We start from the raw sequence: 21,400 nt of genomic DNA on the forward strand, positions 1-21,400 counted from the left end.
TGCGTTTTATCTGGCCAGAATTATGTTGTAAACATTTGGTTTCAACAAATTAAAACAATATTTTGACTTTGTAACCTGTTTTTTGTGTGTGAGAGATTCACTCAAACAATGACATTGTCATCTACGGAGTTCTAGGTATGAGCCCTAATAGCCCGACTACCATGCTGCTCATCTCAATATCGCCACCACTCGATAACACTTGGAAATGTTAGCTATTTGAAAATTCAATCCAATGAGCATGCGCACGGTGCCTTTTCCAAAATGGCGGATCGTTGATTTACATGTACCTGGGAGGTGTGCCAAATTTCTTGACTGATAAAACAGCCTTCAGGGCAAAGATCACTTATCATATCATCACCAGACCAGTATCACAGCGATTACTCTAGAACAACTTCTTAAAATTTGCCAGGTATACAAGAGCGTTCATCGTTAGTTCGAACAAGTGAGGTGATCTTGGATGTCAACAACATAATAATATTCTTGATTCCCATCTTGACAATGATCTGATTTCCAATCTTGTAATATCCCGTGCGTTACGTATTACATTCAAATCTGTACTGTCTGCCGCGATTGTCTGTGACCCGGATCTCCTCTTTATTCGCTGATCTTCTCTTCAATCGTCGTGGTCGTCCGAAATCACAACATGACTGCCACGAAAGTGAATCTAAAGGAAACAGAAATTATAAAACTCGTGCTGGAATTCCTTCACTCGAGAGAGTTGTTCTTGTCCATGCGAGCTGTTGAGAGAGAGACTGCAGTGGTCAATGGTCTATACTCTGACGATTTATTGTTTTTGCGCAGTTTGATATTAGATGGACAGTGGGATGATGTATTGGAATTTATCCAGCCTCTGGAGAGCATTGAGAGCTTTGATTCTAAGAAATTCCGTTACATCATTTTGAAGCACAAGTTTTTGGAGATGGTTTGCATGAAATCAGAGGACATGGGGAATCTGCAGATTGAGTTTTCAATTGATGAAGTTGTGGCTTGTATGCGAGATCTCGAACCGTATTGCCCAACGAAGGAAGACCACAACAGTCTCTGCTTGTTACTGACCCTGCCACGTCTGACTGATCATACAGACTACAAGGACTGGAACCCGAGTCGTGCACGTGTACAGTGTTTTAAAGATGTCATTCCCGTAATTGGGAAATTTTTGCCAGCAGATAAGAATATGATTGAATCAGAGTTCACGGCGAGTAACGATAGACTTGTTCAGTTGATGATCAAAGGTTTGCTGTACGAGTCCTGTGTAGAATTCTGTCAGCAAAAAGCCACATCAAAATCTGTGAATTTCTCAATAAAAGAATTGCTTTATGGGTCAGCTTGCGATGATGCAGATTTAAGTCTGTTGTCATGGTTACAGAGTATTCCCTCAGATACATTCACTTGTGCATTCGAGCAGAAAACATTGGATGTCCATATGGAGAAAATCGATAAGCCGAAACAATCTTGGTCGGAGCAGATAATGACACCATTGACACCCACGCCTGTGAAACAACGTGGTTCGGGTTACCCATCTCCTTCCCCCTCAACACCAACTCTCTATCGAGGTAGACCATGGTCTGGAGGCTCTCGGATGTTGACACAGTCAATGTCACCATCGGTTGAAGGGTATTTGCAGCGACGACTATCAGATTCAGAGCGTTTACCCCCAGGAGATGCCCTGTCTCGATCCTTTGCTAATTTTCATCTTCCTCCTACAAGTAGAAATGTTGGTGCAGGTATGCCTGGTCTTGCTGAAGATGTCGAGGATGGTATTCGTAGAGGAAGTTCCAGCAGTGGGAGGGGCTCGCCTTCTCAGTTGTCACCAAAACTGAAAGGACAGTCTGCAGGACAGCAGCCAATACAGGTAAGCATGCATGTACAAATATCTCACACTTGTTTCTGATTGTTGATTATTACAATGCATGTTCATTGAACACTGTACTGATTGGTGTATGTGTATATTGAATTACTATTATTTTTGCTGGAGGAAAGTTTTTGAGATTTTCTCAACTTAGAGAAAATGTTTGTCATGACAGTGAATATTTTGCTGGGAATCCTTAAGAAGATTTTTATTTAATTTCACTGAACAGGTCTTAAATTCACACAATTTTTTTCTAAAAGTCCATATAGTAATTTGAAATTTTATGAGCTGGGACCCTCGTCTTTGTCTGATGTGCCAGTTATTAATAATTAATTGTCATCTGTAATCTGTATTTGTTCAGGACTAAATCAATCATATTAATACAATTCATTTTGGTTGACATTACCATCTGTTTTATTTTTTATCATAAACTGTTATCATTATGATAAATATCTAATGTGCAAATAATACATGTTTTTTTGATAGTGATACACTAATGTCCTAGCAAATAAATCTTATTGTACCATATTTTCTCTATTAGAAGTTCACCTCTAATGAGAAGGCTCATGTGAAATAAAAATATTATACTCCTGTAATCAAGATTAGTATGGCCTTTTTGAGCTAATCTTTAATCAATCCAGTGAGAAATGAAACATTCAAACTCATCTAAATCTTGCTGCAGTGGAGGAAATAAATAGTGTTCGAACAAATTTTGGAAAATCTCTTGATAATTTGTACATCGGAAAACAGATTTTATAATGCTTATTTGTATAATTTTACTGAGAACTAATTTTATTGGCCATTGTTTTTTTTAAAAAATTCACTGTTTAGATGGTCTGGGAGCTTCAAATAGATTTCCTTCAAGTGATTCGGTGAACTAGGCTACTGAAACTTCAAAATGGTTTGAATTGTAAAATTGGTGATTAGGTCTGGAAAGGATTGTGCTCATTTATCTTTATGTATATTTATATATGTATATTTAACAACTGGCTGGAAAACAGTAGGCTGACCACGAGGTTGTAATTGGTTGGCATGGCAACCAAAATAATGGCAACTTAGAGGGCTGTAAAGCAAATACAATACAATGTTTTTCAATGCAACGCATGAGGCATCAGGGGATTCGTATTCAGAAAAGTGAACACATTAATTTTACAAGGATTTCTAAAGCCCTGTTCTGAGGCAGTTCAAAACTAGGGACTTGTAGATTAACCTCAGTGTGTGTGTGTGTATGTTGGATCCTACCACTTGTCTGTTCACACCTTTATCTTAGGCCGATCACACATCATGAGATAAATATGCATAATTTATAATGGCCAAATGGTGCATCATACATATATATCATGTCACACATACCGGTACATGTATGCACATATATTTGTTTGACAATTGGATTTGAAATGGCTGAATGGCAGCCATGTTAAAAATGCATCAAAATCAATAATTTCTGCTCCTACATTACTACAAATGCTTTTTTCGGTCACACATGCTATTATTCAGACTTTTTACTTATGATGAACGTATTAGGATTTCGATTTACATCATTTTGTTTTTCACACCAACAAACATTTTGTATTTAACGAATGCCATATCTCTGAAATGACTATTTGCATTCAAAACTTTACACTTACTAGTGCATTTGAACATCATGTCACACATATTAACTAACATGCATTTGTTTCAAGTTCTGATTCAAATGGTCGACTCAGTTCAGTTTTGTAAATGTTGTCATGTCATGACATGATTTGTTGAACTTGTTGAAATTCTTTTTTGCCTATTGGGAGACAGATGATAGTACATATGTGTGATTGCTTGTGATAACAGTAACTAGGAGACGTGCAAGTTTATACATTATCAGGTTAGATGACCACCTTGGCCCAAGTCCAAAATACAACAGATGTTATCGCTAAAACCACACCAAAAGAGATAGGACCCTTCACATCTTCACATTATTAATATAAACAAATTGGTTTCTTTTAACAATTATTTCTGTTTTTCTACACATGATTTTAAAATGTAACTGTTGTCTCTCCTGACTTTTTTTCATGTGCAATTTGCATGTGTGTTTACTGACGTATACATGTAGTCGTGAATTTTTGCCACAGAAATAATATGACTACTTAGAACTATACAAAGAAATTAGTATGCTGGTCTTACAATGTATGGTCTTCAGTTGTAACAAAAAAATGTAATGTTTTGTTTCGTTGAGATAAAGTTGAGAACAAGATGTGCTACTAAGAGTACTTTAAGGAATTTCGAGGTAATACACATTTCTGTATCTTCTCTATTACTATATGTAAATGACAGAGGTGTATCACTGGTAAAAATGATTCATATAACGATCCACTACTAGTATGCCATAAATGCAAGTTGTTGGTTGGAGCACATCTCCAGTATAATCTCTGAAGATTTTTTGACAGAATGGTTGGTCATTTCCATAAAAATAAAACCTAATTTGCATTATAATATTAATTACCATAGGTTAATTCAAATAATAGCCTTCATTAGCATAATAACTTTGAGTACTGTTAAATTGCAGTGTTAAAAGATGCAAGGGGAAAATATCACTTCTATTGGGGATGCGGTTCTAATAGAGCAAATATGGTCGTCCTGTTTCAGATTGGAATTGATTAGCAGCGGCTTATCACCATGGACTCTTGGGCATCATTCTCTTATAAGTTGTGAGTTTATCATGACAAAACACTCAACTCAAAGATTGTAGTCTATTATCGGTCATTTTCTTTGAACATTCATATACATATATTGCTCTAAATAGGTCACTGGGTAAAAGGTCCTGATGGCAAGGTTGTGGCATAGGGGATGGGGAAGGGGGTCAACGATTTACACCAGGCTGACCATGGCAGACAGTCGTGCAGGGAGGGGGGTACGCTGTTGCCTAGACAACGGGAGAGAAGCAAAAGCTACACTGGTTTGTTGAGCATATGAGGCATACAACGAAAAAAACTATTTTCCAAACTTTTTGTTTATAGATAATTACCAGTAATCAAGGTTTTCTTAGTAGTTTTAAATGTTTTCAAAAAGATCAGTGTGAAATATTAGACTTTTTTTGGCGAGGTCTAAAAATATCTGAAAAACAAGAAATTACACAAATTTAAAATTGTACATCTGCTTTTGGTATGCTTTCACTGATTTTTATTCTTTTATACAAATTTGTTTGAAAAAATCTTATGAAGTCTCTGGAAAAATATGAAATCTTTTGATCTGGGATCCAGATTACGTGTACAAATGTGTGCTTTTTAGATATGCCTAAGCTATGTCGTATGGTGGCCAACATCATGATAATTGTCAATAATTACGAGATTATCAAATTTTTATTAATTCATTGTGATTTTCTGTGTTTTTTTTTTCTTTCTTTGTTAATTCTCGTCTATATAGAATATGTATGATCGGCTGAGAGCATTAAGGGTAGGTTTGGTTACTGAAGCCAGGTTTCTCTTGGCCTTATCACGCTGGCTGCATTGTAATAAACTGTCTTATCAATTATGCAAATTTTGTATTATTATATGCACTGTGGTGGTATTTTGAACTTTGACCTTACAGATAAATGTAATATATAAGCTTGTTTAGTAATAATAATTATTATTATTTATCAATTAAACTGGACTATGTTTCTTACAGGGTTGTTACCGAATTTTTATTGCAGTACGTATTTATGGCCACTTTAAGATTATGCCCGCAAAAAAAATAGTTTCTGGTCAATTTTTTTTTCAAAATGAATGTGGGCATGTGTTTTTTAATTTTACTTTAAAAAATATTGTGGAACTTGTGCTTTTATTTTGATTATTTCAAATGTTTCTAAAATTTATCATAAAAAAATGAAAAAAAAAATATTTTGGTGCACAGACTTTCAGCTGATTGGAAACTTGAATTTTTTTTCTTAGACTTTGCAATAACACATTAGTGTGAATAAAACTGAATTGGATACTGCAAAGTTGAATTTCTTGGTATGCTCGCAGATTGCTGTATTTGCACATAAACTATTGTTTTAAAATATATTTTGTAAAATTTGGACTTTGTGCTAATCTGATCTCATCACATGCAGAGAGGAATTTATAATGTGATAAAACATCTTTATTGTTGAAATATCTGTCTATTGCTATTTACATTTAAATGAATCATATAAGAGTTTTCAACTTTACACATATTTATCAAATGTTACAGGGTACCATTGTAAAACGGTGCACTTTTGTAAAATTGGTTTGATCTGTCCAGTTTAAATCATGTAACGATCACAAGATGATGACTCAGTCACCAAGTTAAAGCACTCAATGTTGCTGTTTTGGTGTCTGAAGCCTTATGCCAGCTGCGGTAATACTGACAGTCAGTGTGGGGGTATAATTCAATGGAAAATTATTAACACATTCAAAATGCATGCAATATGTGTACGTGTGTTAGCTGGCTTTAATATGCGATAACTCTATGTGCTGCATGCAAGTCATAGAGGGCGCTGTGCATGGTGAAATATTAGTTGCAGCCATGTTTTGTATTCTGGTTTATGCTACAGAGAATCAGTATTACAATTCATTTTATCATGAATTATTCATGAACAATATAACAATAATTGTTGATGTTGCTGATTCTCATTGGTTCGTTTCATTGCCATCTTCATGCATTCGTTGTCAGAGTGCTAGAATTTATTTTTTCCTTTCAAGACGTTGAATCAAAGGGAATGAAAATTACAAAATGCAGCTTTGATGACCTTTAATTTTTTTTATGATCTGTCTTTTTTCACACACACAAAAAAAATAATGATGAATTTTCCGTATTATTCTCTAATTTAAGCATCAGAATTAGAAAGGCATCAATATTTCAAATTGTTAAACATTTTTAAAAAAAATAAACAGAAAATTTATACACGCAGGACATAAATATTTGAATAATGTTTCAATTTTGAAAGCTTAATCAACGTGATAAGTTAAATAATTGTTTTTATGTCTTAACGTGTAATATCAACTCGGTCATTGTCACATCAAGGTTGCCCTTGTTTTCATTTGCCTTTGATGATATCTCTGTTGCTATACGCATTGATATTTCCGCATCAAGTGAAACATGTCTATAACAAATACCAAAAGTCAAAGATAATTGTTTAGAGAGATATTTGTCTTGGATATGTTTCAGTTTCCTATTTTGCATATTTATTTGCGACTTGCATTCCTGATTGACGATATCATTTTATTCCAGAAAAGTTTGTGTCACCGTCTTTTTAGATATGTTACTTCGACAGGTAACAAACAGAATGGATTGTAGAGAAATCATAACTATTTGCTCTTTGCTTTTCAAAATCACGTATTTTCAATCAATTCTCTATTTTTTTTTTTCAATATAGGGTTTGTCACCGTCGCCTAAATTCAACCAGTCGACAGTTTTAGAAGTACGAGAATCTACGCAGATTTATCAACAGCATCAGCTGGAGAGGGAGCGACTGCAGCAACAACTGCAGCAGAGAGAACGGGAACGAGACTTGATGCAACAACAGTTATTGGGAACACCACCTTCTAGTTTGGGTAACATCAACCAGGTAGGGCAGTCGCTCATAACGTCATCTCCGCAACATCACCAGCTAGCGGCATATCCATCAAACATGGTAAGCATTATATCAACGTTAAATTTTGGATAGGGAAAAAAATGGTTTAAACTTAACTAAGGCTATTTAATGCAGTGAAAATATCTAATACCTTGCATGCCCCAGGTTTTCTGTTATAACATTTTTGGTGCAAGCGAGTAATAAGATGCTGTCAAAGGTCAACTGGTCTATTATGCAATCATTTTTCTCACTCACTAATATTCAAATTTCCATTTATACCCAAACTATCAAAAAAATAATACAGAAATACATTAAAATGTTGCACGGTAAAATTATGGCAGTTTGCACCGCCAATTTCATCACAAATTCACAAAATAATCCTGTTTATAGTCTGCAACTTTCCTTCAGAAAATTGGGACAAAAATAGCCCAATTTTTTGAGTAAAAACTGAAAATTGACTCAAATTTTGTCTTTGAAAAAACATGACATGCCAGCATCCCTGTTTAAAATTAGCGTTCATTTCAAAAATAGTGAAGAATATTGGAAAAAAGTACAGAAAAATTTGGACGAATGAATTTATTTACTCGTTGCTAGACATAATAGTCTGACTATACATTTATCTGGAAGTTTACAATGGTGTATGTTGTTTTGTTGTCGCTGAAAATTGCTAAAAGTTGAATGACCTTTTACAATAATAGATCCGGTCAAATGCTGACATAATGAATCACTTGTTCGGCTCAATTTTATTTTTGTCAGAGAATTTTAGTTTTCGCACCACTATTCAAAGGCTGTTTTACAATCATTTTGTCATTTAGATATCCACTGCCATTTTTTGTTTTTTTTCGTTGAGTTTTTATATCAAATTATGTTGCTGCTGTTGTTTCTAATAAAACTTCACATTGTTTCGTAGACTCATCAGTTTTTGTTGGAATTTTTCACGGGAGTGAAAATAAAAGTACTTTCGATTGCTTTAATTTTCCTGTGAAAATCGTGAAATTATATATCTGAACTTTTTACTGACTACGTACACGGTTACTATCGTTAAATTTTGTCAAATTGCCGATTCATATATTTTTATCAGGAACAATTTACAGATTATGTACTCCTGAGATTCACCGTGATGAGAAATATCATCAATAAAGTCTTTGTTTAAATATTTGTTCAGTTTTCTGATGCTTTTAGTCTGGTCTCAAAACCCCATAAATAATTTCATCAACAAAAGGCTTGCAAATTTCACTGTTAGATGGTCAGAGGGGCTGAATGTGACCACACTACGAAAAAAAAAAATTGTAAGATATAAACAAAACAGCTCTATTCCAATCTTATTTTTAGCTCCGCTGTCGACTTTGTCGAGCCGAGCTTATCATATGAGTGATTGTCCGTCGTCGTCGTTCGTCGTCGTCCGTCGTCCGTGTCAATGTTTTACTTTTTCGACTTCTTCTTGAAAACTACAAGCCTGAATGCTTTGATACTTGGTGTATATGTACCTTGGGTAGACCTCTGTCAGATTTGTTCATTTCATGATGATATCTTCAATTCTCTAATTTTGGTGAATATTTTTGGCATTTTTAGTAAAAAGTGATATTTTCGACTTCTTGTTGAAAACCGCAAGTGCAATTGCTTTGATATTACATATATAGGTACTACATGTGGACCTCTCTCAGATTTGTTCATTTTGTAATGATATCTTTAATTCTCTAATTTTGGTGAATATTTTTGTCATTTTTGGTAAAAAGTGATATTTTCGACTTCTTGTTGAAAACCGCAAGTCCAATTGCTTTGATATTACATATATAGGTACTACATGTGGACCTCTCTCAGATTTGTTCATTTTGTAATGATATCTTCAATTCTCTAATTTTGGTGAATATTTTTGTAATTTTTGGTAAAAAGTGATATTTTCGACTTCTTGTTGAAAACCGCAAGTCCAATTGCTTTGATATTACATATATAGGTACTACATGTGGACCTCTCTCAGATTTGTTCATTTTGTAATGATATCTTTAATTCTCTAATTTCGGTGAATATTTTTGTAATTTTTGGTAAAAAGTGATATTTTCGACTTCTTGTTGAAAACCGCAAGTCCAATTGCTTTGATATTACATATATAGGTACTACATGTGGACCTCTCTCAGATTTGTTCATTTTGTAATGATATCTTCAATTCTCTAATTTTGGTGAATATTTTTGTAATTTTTGGTAAAAAGTGATATTTTCGACCTCTTGCTGAAAACCGCAAGTCCAATTGCTTTGATATTACATATATAGGTACTACATGTGGACCTCTCTCAGATTTGTTCATTTCATGATGATATCTTTAATTCTCTAATTTTGATGAATATTTTTGTAATTTTTGGTAAAAAGTGATATTTTCGACTTCTTGTTGAAAACCGCAAGTCCAATTGCTTTGATATATTATACATATAGGTACTACATGTGGACCTCTCTCAGATTTGTTCATTTTCTAATGATATCTTCTGTTCTTTAATTGCCATGTGCATTGCTAACAGCGGAGCTATCTCAGCAGACAGGCTGCTTGTTTTAATGACCTATAACCTTTTAAAAGTTGATCAACAGACATCAGGATTCGAAATAAACAAAATTTCTTGAAAATCCGCAGGGTTACATGTACCAGTTTTAAAACTTGTTCATTAGGTTTAGTAAAAAATAAATACACATCATTTTGCTTAATTTGTGTTGGACGTCAATAGTTGTTTTTAAAGACTGATTTATTTCAGAAAACAAAGTACTAATTTTTGTAAATGGTAGCGCTAGGACAAGATTGAGTCATCTCCGTGCCTTGTGTTACTGTTCAAGCGCGGTGGTCGTCGCGTAGCGCGTGTTCAAATTTCATGTAAATAAACAATGTATTTTGCAAGTGTTGTATACGTCGCTTTGAGTCCCATATCGAACAGGACGCGGCACAACGACTGCCGCCCTTTAATTTTGAGCCCTGCAAGATGTATACTGCTTTTATATGTTACTAACAATCTTTTTATATCATGTGTCTATGCTACAGCTACCTTCACCTCTCGAACAAGCATTCTGTTGTATGGTTAACTACAGCTGCTTTACTGACTGCTTTTAAACCTATTAAATATCATTTCTTGGGTTCACTGGCCTTACTTGATTTGTATGTTTAACGTTCAACCATCATTCGGTACATTTGTCACTTCATCTCAACGTACATAATTTTGTTCTTTTGGAAGCATTGCAAGCTGTTTTAAACATGAATGGGAGCAACATTGACCCATGAATTTCCTGATTTTTTCCCCCCACATTATTTTCAAAGACTAGCTATTTGAAAGTTCAAAGAAAATTTTTTTCACTTTAGTCTGTGGTCATCAGTCTTGCATCTGCATCCTGCTTCTCTATCAACTAAATGACCTCTTCTTGAATAACAATTGATTGTTTTGATACTTTTACTTTTTGATTGTTTTAAATTTACAAAAAATTATGCTGTCTTTTTTGACAAGAATTAATGAAAGTCATTTTTAACGGCCACCACTCTTTCTGTTTCCTCTTGCTGTTAATAAAATTACCAAATCTTTGATGTACCATTTCTTGATTCTCTTTCTCTCATGTCTATATAGACTATACACCAGCCTCTTCCTCCACAGGCTAGTGTTGCTCCTAGCCCGCGACATCAGTCCTCTCGTCCTGTCGGGCCTATACAAAAGTCGCATACCTCGTTCAGTGAGAAAGCCAATAGGACTAGCGGTGGGATTCAAGGTCTAAATATGACCTACTCGACCCCAGCACAACCAAATCATCCATCACAGGACACTTATATCCATCAACATGACACTTTAGAAGCTGGTAGTCTTCCATCTTCTGCTAGGCATGATGGGAAATCAAATGCAAAGCCTTCTGGGTCTGTTTCATCAGGGGTTAGTGTTAAGTCTGTCTTTTTCGCGGAGAAAATTTGACCTACCAGTTTGAAGTCTTACAACTTAATTGACAAAAAAAATTTTCAATGAATTGTAAATTCTGAATTTATAAAGTGCGCTCATTTGTACATTGCTCATTGTGACCGCACTTTCTGTTTTTCAAAATTCTAGGTCAATACAAAATCAAATTATACTTGTAAATAAATTTCCCTCTGTAGTTTGAAGTTGTTCAGCTTTTGTTTTTATGCATGATTTCTAATCGGTCTCAATAACTGGTATGATGTGTGCTACTTGTAATATTCTTGCATGTAATGTTACACTTTATATGTTCTGTCATGTGATATGTCATGTGATGTCATGTGATATGTCATGTGACCAGACCTGTTAACCTTCGGCAGTAGTGACCTGTTACTATCTCGTCTTTCATTGCTTATGTCCATGATTGTAAACTACTGAATATTTCTCATATAATCTTTTGTAGGTCTCATAATCTGGTCCAAAATCAGTATGGTACTGAACTGTTTTTAAATTCTGAACAAATAATTCTGTTTGTTTTTTTTATTTTGAAAAATTAGTTTTGTCTTGTGTACAAACTCAAAAGGTTTATCAATCTTGACAATTTACAGTGGTAGTTGCAATGATCACAATAAATTGACTATTTCTGACCACATGCAATATGCAAGTATGATTACACCTGAACAAACATGGATTAATTTCAGGTCTGCATGAAATCATCTCAAATACACACCATGTCACATGACATATTACTCTGTGTTTACTCAGTTGTTACCAGATAGTGGCTCAGTACTGCATGGATTTTAAAATAACACAGCATGTCGCTCACTATAAGTACGAAGTGAACTGTGTTTGTGGTTCACATGTCGTTAATTTAAGCTGTTTCAACCAATTATACATCACTCTGTTGTGTACATTACGTTTGTGATGCAATTCCATACACAAATCACTCAGCTTTCAGACATTCATTGCTCTACTTTGTTATTTGGAGAACTTTGCACAATGGCATATTGATCTACTTATTGTCATATTTGATCTATTTTCCGGCTGCTTCAAAAATCAATGATGAAATGAAGTCTTTTCTTGCCTCAATATATAAATGAAAACTGCATGTCACACAAACTAGGATTGGCTTTAATAGGCCCAAATTTCTGTTTGATTTGTTTTCCTAAATCGATGCATTTTTTTATTTTAATCATTGTGATAAAAATTGTGCTTTTATCTTGTGACGTTGCACATGTTCAACAACCAGGAACATGAATGCTTTGGGCCTTATGATTGCTGACGAAATCAGTATTTTTAAATAAAAATAAATTTGTTAGTCTTATCCTCCACAAGTATTGTGTTTAACACTGAGTTTCCTCGAAGCAGATTGGTGGTCAGTTCTACCCGGTCACCACTTTGGAAGATGTCCAAGCTATCCGTGCAGTAGCTTTCAACCCTACTGGCTCCCTGTACGCTGTCGGTTCAAATTCCAAGACGCTTAGAATATGTGCGTATCCAGAAGTAACGGGGTAAGTCTCTCAGCATAGTTTATTAAAATAGTTGAATTTATTTATAAGGAGTAACAACTTGCACATTGTCATATCTCCCATAGGGGCCTATATTTAGGATATGTTTCAGTTGTCTAGTTGTATATGGAAGAAATTGTGGGGGGAAAAATTGAACTGTAGAGGGCGTTTGGGAGGGAAACTCTCATCTTTTGCATAGATCCCTGTGTTAAAATCAGCTTTTTACCTCTTTTAAACACTATTTTTTTGGAAAAAAAAAATTGATGATTATATTGTTGGACTTTCCATTAATTTTACTTGCAAGATTGTTTTTAAGGTTTTTTTTCAGATTTGTTACTGTTTTTGGCTGTAAGCTGTCTAATCCCCAAATACTTGAACTAGTTTTAGATGAAACTTGTGTTTTATGTCTGTCTGCTATTCCGTTGCTCTTTCATGCACAACTAGAATTTGTATGTCCTTTGTATTCTAATAATTTTTCATTCAATCATAAACCAGTGTGTATTTCACTTTACAACTGATAATTTATATGATTCCATCAACTTCTTTATCCATGATATTTTCTCTATTAAAAGTACATGCAATTTAATAGTGATTTCGGTTGGCACAGTATATATGTAATTATAACGAACATAACAAGAGCGGAAATGGACTGAAAAAAGTTCTGAAATAGTGTCTCGAATCCATTTTATCTGCAGCGAAACACGAATCGTTTATGGTACCATCTTGAATTCCGCTAAACTCGTGCATGGACTAATACTTGAATATGCGAAATTTACCCACTTTGACGTTCTAAGCCTTTATTATTACTTAACAATGGCATCATTCTTGATTACACATAAACCTCTTCACTATTTAGCTACCATTTTTAATTCTAAGGAGTTTCCCATGATTCAGTGGGAGAGGTGAGAGGTCATGCAAATGTAATATAAAATATATGGCATATTTTTTCTTGTCTTGTTCACAGATCTGAACAGCAATCCATGCAGCCTAATGTTCTGTACAAGCGCAATCGTCACCATAAAGGATCCATCTATTGTGCTGCTTGGAGCGCCTCCGGTGAGTTGGTTGCCACGGGATCCAACGACAAGGCCATTAAACTAATGAGATTCGACATCAACAAATGTAACGCTGATGGTAAGTAAAATACTGATACTGTGAATCAAAGGCAGATAAGATCAAGGGCGAATTTATTTTAGTTGGGTCATTATCACGTCATGAGGTCATTTGATTTGGACAATTAATCAGTAATCTATATTCAAATTACAACTGTTAAAGCGGAGGAGTCGTCAAGTGAACAATCTCGCCATCTATGCACATCATATCAACTAAAGCGACGCGTGTCAAATGCATTCAAATTTAAAGCGGGGGAGTCGTCACCTGCGCATGCATCAGATGGCCATAGTGTGTAATTGTTTTCAAACAAGTGTCTACTCATGAGCCTTTGCGTTTTAGCGTGTGTTGTTATCGTCGCTTGAGACTCAATTCCCGCGCATGCACAGGTGACGACCCTCCCGCTTTAAATAACTAGCATCAGATTGCAGTTGGTACTCTGTGGATGGTTGATTTTGTTGTTGAAGTTTCTCTCTGAAAACAATTTTTAATCAGATTTCAAGCGAAGTAATTGTACAGCAATCTATACAAATTATTATTTGATCGCAAACATACAATTTAATTTCAACACCCCATCAAATACAGTTTGTAATTTTGATATGCAAGGGTTGAATGGAAAGTCATAACAAATAATAATAACAAACACCACCATGATTCCTCCAAGCGATTTTTTTCAATATTCGCAGGAAAATTGATAGAGAGATGGTGATTATTTTTGTGTCTGCTGTAAAATATCTGCTCACAAAACTACAAATGTATCTATGGTTATTTCTAGTAAAGTCTCATAATTTAACATGAAATGGAAATTTCTAATCTGTTTATTTTCATTGAACTTACCGGTAGTTCAGATCTTTGAACAAGTCTAATACAGTAACTAAAGAAATATTGAACATAAAGTATTATTATTCACTAAAAGCAACCTATTTTCTCATCAACATCATATTATTAATCCTATAGGTCCTGATACTGAACTAACAATGCATGATGGGACAGTTCGTGATGTGATGTTCATACAGGATCCTAACAGTATACCAATCCTGCTGAGTGGGGGCGCTGGTGACTGCTCCATATATATGACAGATTGTAACAGAGGTGAAGGTATACAGAGTCTGACAGGGCACAGTGGTAAGTCATATTTTAATTTATGCAAACTATACAAATTTTCTAAGGTATTCATGGGTTGAGCACTTTCTTATCGAACTTTGAAAATAAAGTCTATAACATATGAAGCTCATAATAGTAAAGATCAAAAACTAACAAATTAAAGCGGGAGGGTCGTCACCTGCGCACGCACGGGATTGAGTCCCAAGTGACGATAACAACACACTAAAAACGCAAAGGCTCATGGGTAGACATTTGTTTGTAAACAGTGACACGCTATGGCCATCTGACGCATGCGCAGGTGACGACTCCTCTGCTTTGATTGTAGTAACATGTGACGGTACATCAGCGTCAAATCGGCACCTGAATCTACTGTAACATTTTTGATAGGCTTGGCAGAACCCTGCCTGTGTTCTCCCAATAATAGTTAATACAATACCCACAATACTTTTAACAGGTATCATTAAATTTTATTCACAGGTCATGTGCTCTCCTTGCATGCCTGGGCGTCCTGTATGTTGGCGTCTGGTGCCCAAGATAAGACTATTAGATTCTGGGATTTAAGAACCCCTAGGTGTGTCAATGTTATCGGTAGTCCTGGATCAGACAGAGGAGAAGGTAAGATTTAAATACCCCTTAGGTGTGTCAATATTATTGGTAGTCCTGGATCAGACAGAGGAGAAGGTAAGATTTAAATACCCCCTAAATGTGTCAATGTTTCCGACAGTCTTGGATCAGACAGGATAAGGTAAAATTTAAATACCCCCTAGGTGTGTCCATGTTATTCGTAGTCCTGGATCAGACAAGATTTCAGTACCCCCTAGGTGTGTCCATTTTATTGGTAGACCTGAATCAGACAGAAGTAAAGATATAAATACTTCTTAGGTGTGTCAATTTAATCTTGATTAAGATAGAGGGCCTTATTTGCACAATGTCCACAAATGCTATCAAAATTAAGAACAGAACTGACTCTTGTCTATTTTCTTCTTACTATCAGGAAGTCCTGTAGCAGCAGTGTGCGTTGATCCGACTGATCGGCTGCTAGCCTCTAGTCAAGAGGACGGCACTGTCATGTTATATGACATACGAGGTGCTCGTATCGTACAGACCTTTTCTCCACATCAAGATGAAGTGAGGTCCGCAAAATTTGCACCTAACTCCTACTGTTTATTGACTGGCTCCTATGATCAGACTGTTATTGAAACCAGTCTGAAAGGTGAGAAAACAATAAATAATATTTAGTATATTATACGATAGCTTTCTTTTGAGATATTATAATTATGATAATTGGTTAAGGCCACTGCCTTGCACGCGTTGTATTCCATGCTCTTATTTCTCAGACATTAAACTTTTGGAAACCAGGCAAAAGAGCAATACTGTAAAATAACTTATTTTAGCTGGAATTAGCTGGATTTTTGATGAGTTGAATGTAAAATATAGGAAAAAAAAGTATATTCGCTGGATTTTATTTTCACTGAATCATTCCTTCAGCGAAAATAAAGTATTTCACAGTATATGAAGTCGTAGATATGCATTTGTTTCACAAAAATGGCCGACTGGCAGCAAATAAAATTTATTGCAGCTCTGTCTTAAGCAATGCATGGTCACTCGTTTTATAAGACATAAATAGACAAATTTTAGCTTGAACTAAAAAAAAATTGAAATATGTCACAAATGTTTTTTTTTCTTTTTGTCAGATTTACAAATTTAAAATTCCAATGTTCTTCAATGTTTCAGGTGACTTAACTAAGCCGCTAGTATCATCAGTCGTGGCAGAACATAAAGATAAAGTTATACAGTGTCGCTGGCATCCCACAGATCTGACGTTCCTGACCTCCAGTGCTGACAAGACTGCAGTATTATGGGCTAAATCAAAATAACTATCTCTTTTATGACGTTCTTGTTTGGTGGAATACATCACAGATTTATCACATGAGTTGTATCTTGAAGTTTGATTGGTCAGACACATCACATAGTTAACAAAAAAGTGATTGGTCAAGGTGTATCACATGATTGAATTTCAGTATTTTCATTGGTCAAATACGTCACCTGAGCAACAACTTGTGTTTACATATTTAGTCAACTTGTACTTGATTGGTCATTGGTCAGTGCATTGCAGATCGTTTTATGAATGTTAGTATACCGTATAATTAGATACTCAGACTCAGTATGTGTTGCACATGTCTGACTCCTTGTCTTCACTTTTATCAATGTCAAAATATATATAACTTCCACGATAATAACAATTGTGATTCCATTAGACCTGTTAATAGCCCACTCTTATAAAATATTGGGTCATATCATGACATTGACTGGATAGGAACAATTCAAATTAACAATGCAGTTTTATTGTATTGTCACAAATAGGTAATTTATTGTAAAAGAAAATTTTGTAGATAATTCTCTCTATTTTGCAGATTATATAGGAATATGACAATAGCGGGTGGGTCATGGAACTAGTTTTAACATGCTAAAACTATTTTTTATCATGGTGGAATATTCTTTATAGACTGGATACAGCTTTTGCGGCCTGAGGTCGTGCAGCGGGAACTCCCGAGCCATACAACCGAGGGCAGCAAAAGCTGTATCCAGTCCATATAGGTGTTATCATACACCTTATAGGTGTAATTATAATTTATCATGGCGTGACCTAAAACAGACAACGTAATTTAGAATGACTCGTTTTGTTTTGATTGATGAAAGCTGGGCACGCTGGGCCAGGCGTGATACGGGAAATTATTGCCCTGGTTTGAGGGTACACTTCCCATAACATTGCGAGGCCGGGCAATACGAGGTGTTTGATAAAATGTTTTATAACATAATGGAACCAGTTTTAACGAGATGGAACCGGTTTTAACATGGGAGAACTGGTTTTATAACATGATGGAACCGGTTTTAACGAGATGGAACCAGTTTTAACATGGGAGAACTGGTTTTATAATATGATGAAACCGATTTTAAGATAATGGAACTGCTTTTACCTTAATGAAAACTGTTTTAACATGGTAGAACCATAAACCCTCCAGTACCTCTACTGGAGGGTCTATGGTAGAACTGGTTTTCTAACATGATAGAACTAATTTTATGATGCAAACCAAACAAAAAATGCATTAATCAAACTCACACTTATGCAGATTTTATTTCAATTGAAAACTATTTGTTCTTGGGATGCATTTTCACATAGTTGGTTTGGCTCACAAGCAAAATAAGATCACTGGTCAATTCTAAGTTTGTAAAATAAAATGTAAACTTGTGTAGCTGTGTAGTAGATGCTGTAATATTTAGTAGTAAGTAATTAATTAGTCAATATCATCAAGATAATCATAGTAGTAAACTTGTACTAATGTATCTTTCAAAATTCTATTCTTCTCTGTTCCACCAGGGTTTTTAATACATGGTTTATTGCATAATTTACATTTTTTACATAAATCATCTTCCACTGAATTGCTGCTGTTTTGAGTATGGTTGTCTACATTTATGTGATATAAAAAAAATCAGTGTGATTATTTTTTGAAAAATATTGCACTTTTATAGTATATATTGTTTTAATAATTTATGCACGATAATTGCAACTATGAAATTTGTTTTTTGATTTTTCACATATTTTTGTTTGTTTTTTATAGTTTTTATTTCTCAAAAAAAAATTAAACAATGCCAAAAAATTGCTTCATGTAAAAATGATTGCAAATAGTTTTATATATATTAATAACTTGTGTGCAATGATACAATGTATGAATATTAATTGCGCTGTGGAGATTTATTGTTACATGTATACAGATCATAAAGTAGCTTGAATTTGTCAGCTTTGATTATACCATCTTATTATTCAATCATTCACACTTTCAAATAGATGATTTTCCGTTCAAATGCGAGATCACGCGAGTTGTGTGAAAGACGTGCGCCGAACGTCTGCCGCAAAAATCAAACAATTTGATTTTGAACAAAAATTTCTTTATTTCGTCGCTCACTTCGAAAGACCGATCTATGACAGGGGAATATTGCATTTGAATACCCTTACTTCATCGAAATTAACCATCATCAAATGTGAACAGCACATTAATTTCCCCTATAATACTTTCACGTTTGTCGAATCCCACGCGATGCTAGATGCCACTGCGACGCTATGACCTTTGTCCTGTTTTTACGTTCGATTTCACACATAACGTGGGATAGCACGGTGAACGGAAAATGGTCTATTAAATGCACTCGAAATCTGTGTAAACTGCTGAATATGTACCCATTATAATTTTTGCTCAATGCTTTTATTCCCCCGTTTCGAAGGAGTTTAATCCAACTTTGACCTAAACTGTAATGTATTGTAACTGTGAATGTTTTATTATGGTCAACAGTTTATGATATAGTGAGATAGCATTCTCTGATCCTGTCTGCAATAATGCTGTGTTTTCTCTTCACTTCATGGTTGGAAGGGCAGTGATCGTTGCATTGCGCATGTGCGAGATGTATGTCAATGCGATGTGCACAAAATACAATATGGCCTTTAACCATATTGTATTAGAAGCTGCATCCATTCGTCTTAAACAATTGAGATGTAGATTCTCTATTAGAAGCCGCATCCCCTCTGTTGCATTGTACGATTTTAATAGAAACCATGGCTTCTAATACAGATTTTACAGTACATGCTGTTATCAACTTGATTACCGGTAATGATATTCAACCTTTTCATATATGTCTGTATCTGATGATGCTCAGTTTTACAGTTATACAAATAATTTCTGGCCATGGACAATTGAAACTTGTGCACAACTAATATACTCTTCTCTTACAGGGGGATTGTGTCAAAAGTAATTTAATACCTCACTTTAAAGGGTTGGTAATTATGTTTGCTGTGCATGAGTTCAATTATCCACAGCCCTACCTACAAAAGTATTGTTTGGGAAGAGTTGGAGTTTTGACGTCATCTGCTTTTAAGAACCGTATGATCTCTACCCTGCTTTGTCTCAACTATAGGTCTGCAACGTTGATCTAAATTGATGCAACTGTTGCATGATGGGATACTATGCTGCTTATATTTTGTTTTATGTCAATTACAAGTAATTGTTAAAGCTATTTAATATTACATGCTGCCTTTTTCGCCATGATCTAAAATTTTGCCTTTTTTTTTAAATGAAACCTTTGCCAAGCTTAAGATGTAAATAAGTGTATTACTGGAAAGGCAATCCTACTTGAAAATAGTGTACTTGTTGCTTTTCATTGTTGTAAATTTATGTGCTTTTTATAATACTCTGTTCACACCGTGACATTAGAGGGTGCTAGACTGGGTCTGCCAGAAATGTTTGCCTGTTTGATATTTCAAAGGCTTCAGCGTGGATGAAATTTTGAGACGCTAATGCTGAAATATTGATTCGATCAAAATATGTACAGTGACAAATTTTGAAGCAGCCTGTGCTTCAAGGTTGCGCCCTCTATAGTCCAAATACAGTGTATACATTAATGTATTAGATGTATAAAATGGCATACTGTTGAATTACATGTCCACATGTTTCAAGAGTTTTATTTCATGAATAGCAATATCACTGCAAACGAAAGTAGGATATATTATAGGGAGATAAAGTCTACGAATTTTATATTGTTGGATATCCACTAGGTTTTAAATTCACTGAAACAATACATTCTATCAACTTTGTATACAAGGGTCATACTAATGTCAATTTCAAATGCCGAAAAAAATTAGTGCATTACTAAGGATTACATGGTATGTGTTTTTTTTTTTTTGGGGGGGGGGGGGGGGTTAAGTTATGGTATCAATGCATTTCAAAGGTTTTAGTTAAGTTTTGCAATGGTTACAGATTCAAAGCATTTTTGAAGTAATTATCAGTCAAATATTCAAAATGGTGATGTAAACAAAACTCTGCACCCCTCACTGTGTTTTAATTTGGTGCATTTGGATTTCTGAGACATAAATCCTAGCTGACAATTACAATAATGCATTGGTGACATTAAACAAGTGATGTCATGACACTACTGCAACCAGAAGGCTTGCTCAATGTATTTAAGGGAAGCAGATCTAGAGATATTTTTGGCCCACTTAACATGCACGATGTAGGGTAGACAAACACCCACATTGCAGTATTTGGAGGTTGACCTACTCAAAAATCTATATGGTGTTCCACTCATTACAACTGACACCTAGAATCCATGCGGTGTTCCACTCACAATACAACATTCAACTAACACCTAGAATTCATGCGATGTTCCACTCACAATACAACATTCAACTAACACCTAGAATCCATGCGGTGTTCCACTCACAATACAACAAACACCTAGAATCCATACAACACTCTACTAATGCCCAGTTCATTTGATTGGTTGAATTTGAGATTACAGCATTTCAACTGGTCTATGAACAAAGTATTTTCTT

General features: G+C 34.9%; 1 protein-coding gene across 1 annotated transcript; it reads left to right on the forward strand.

Moving 5' to 3' along the window:
* Positions 1–263: 263 nt before the first annotated feature.
* Positions 264–20,508, forward strand: LOC100368183 (WD repeat-containing protein 47-like). The gene is made up of 8 exons (XM_085491768.1): positions 264–1,852; positions 7,194–7,451; positions 12,668–12,810; positions 13,772–13,941; positions 14,875–15,042; positions 15,499–15,636; positions 16,016–16,234; positions 16,756–20,508. Exons 1-8 carry the CDS (start codon positions 644–646, stop codon positions 16,896–16,898), a joined length of 2,448 nt encoding a protein of 815 aa, XP_085347894.1. The 5' UTR covers positions 264–643; the 3' UTR covers positions 16,899–20,508.
* The last annotated feature ends 892 nt before the right edge of the window (positions 20,509–21,400 follow it).

This window comes from Saccoglossus kowalevskii, chromosome 17 (assembly GCF_978046115.1).
Source record: "Saccoglossus kowalevskii chromosome 17, keSacKowa6.1, whole genome shotgun sequence".
In the NCBI taxonomy this organism is placed as follows: domain Eukaryota; kingdom Metazoa; phylum Hemichordata; class Enteropneusta; family Harrimaniidae; genus Saccoglossus; species Saccoglossus kowalevskii.

Excerpts from the sequence above, each read along its gene's own strand:
- LOC100368183 (XM_085491768.1), top strand. The coding sequence starts at position 644 with ATGACTGCCACGAAAGTGAATCTAAAGGAAACAGAAATTATAAAACTC. Across the intron at positions 1,853-7,193 it reads CAGGACAGCAGCCAATACAG|GGTTTGTCACCGTCGCCTAA; the intron begins GTAAGCATGCAT and ends TTTTCAATATAG. Across the intron at positions 16,235-16,755 it reads TATTGAAACCAGTCTGAAAG|GTGACTTAACTAAGCCGCTA; the intron begins GTGAGAAAACAA and ends TCAATGTTTCAG.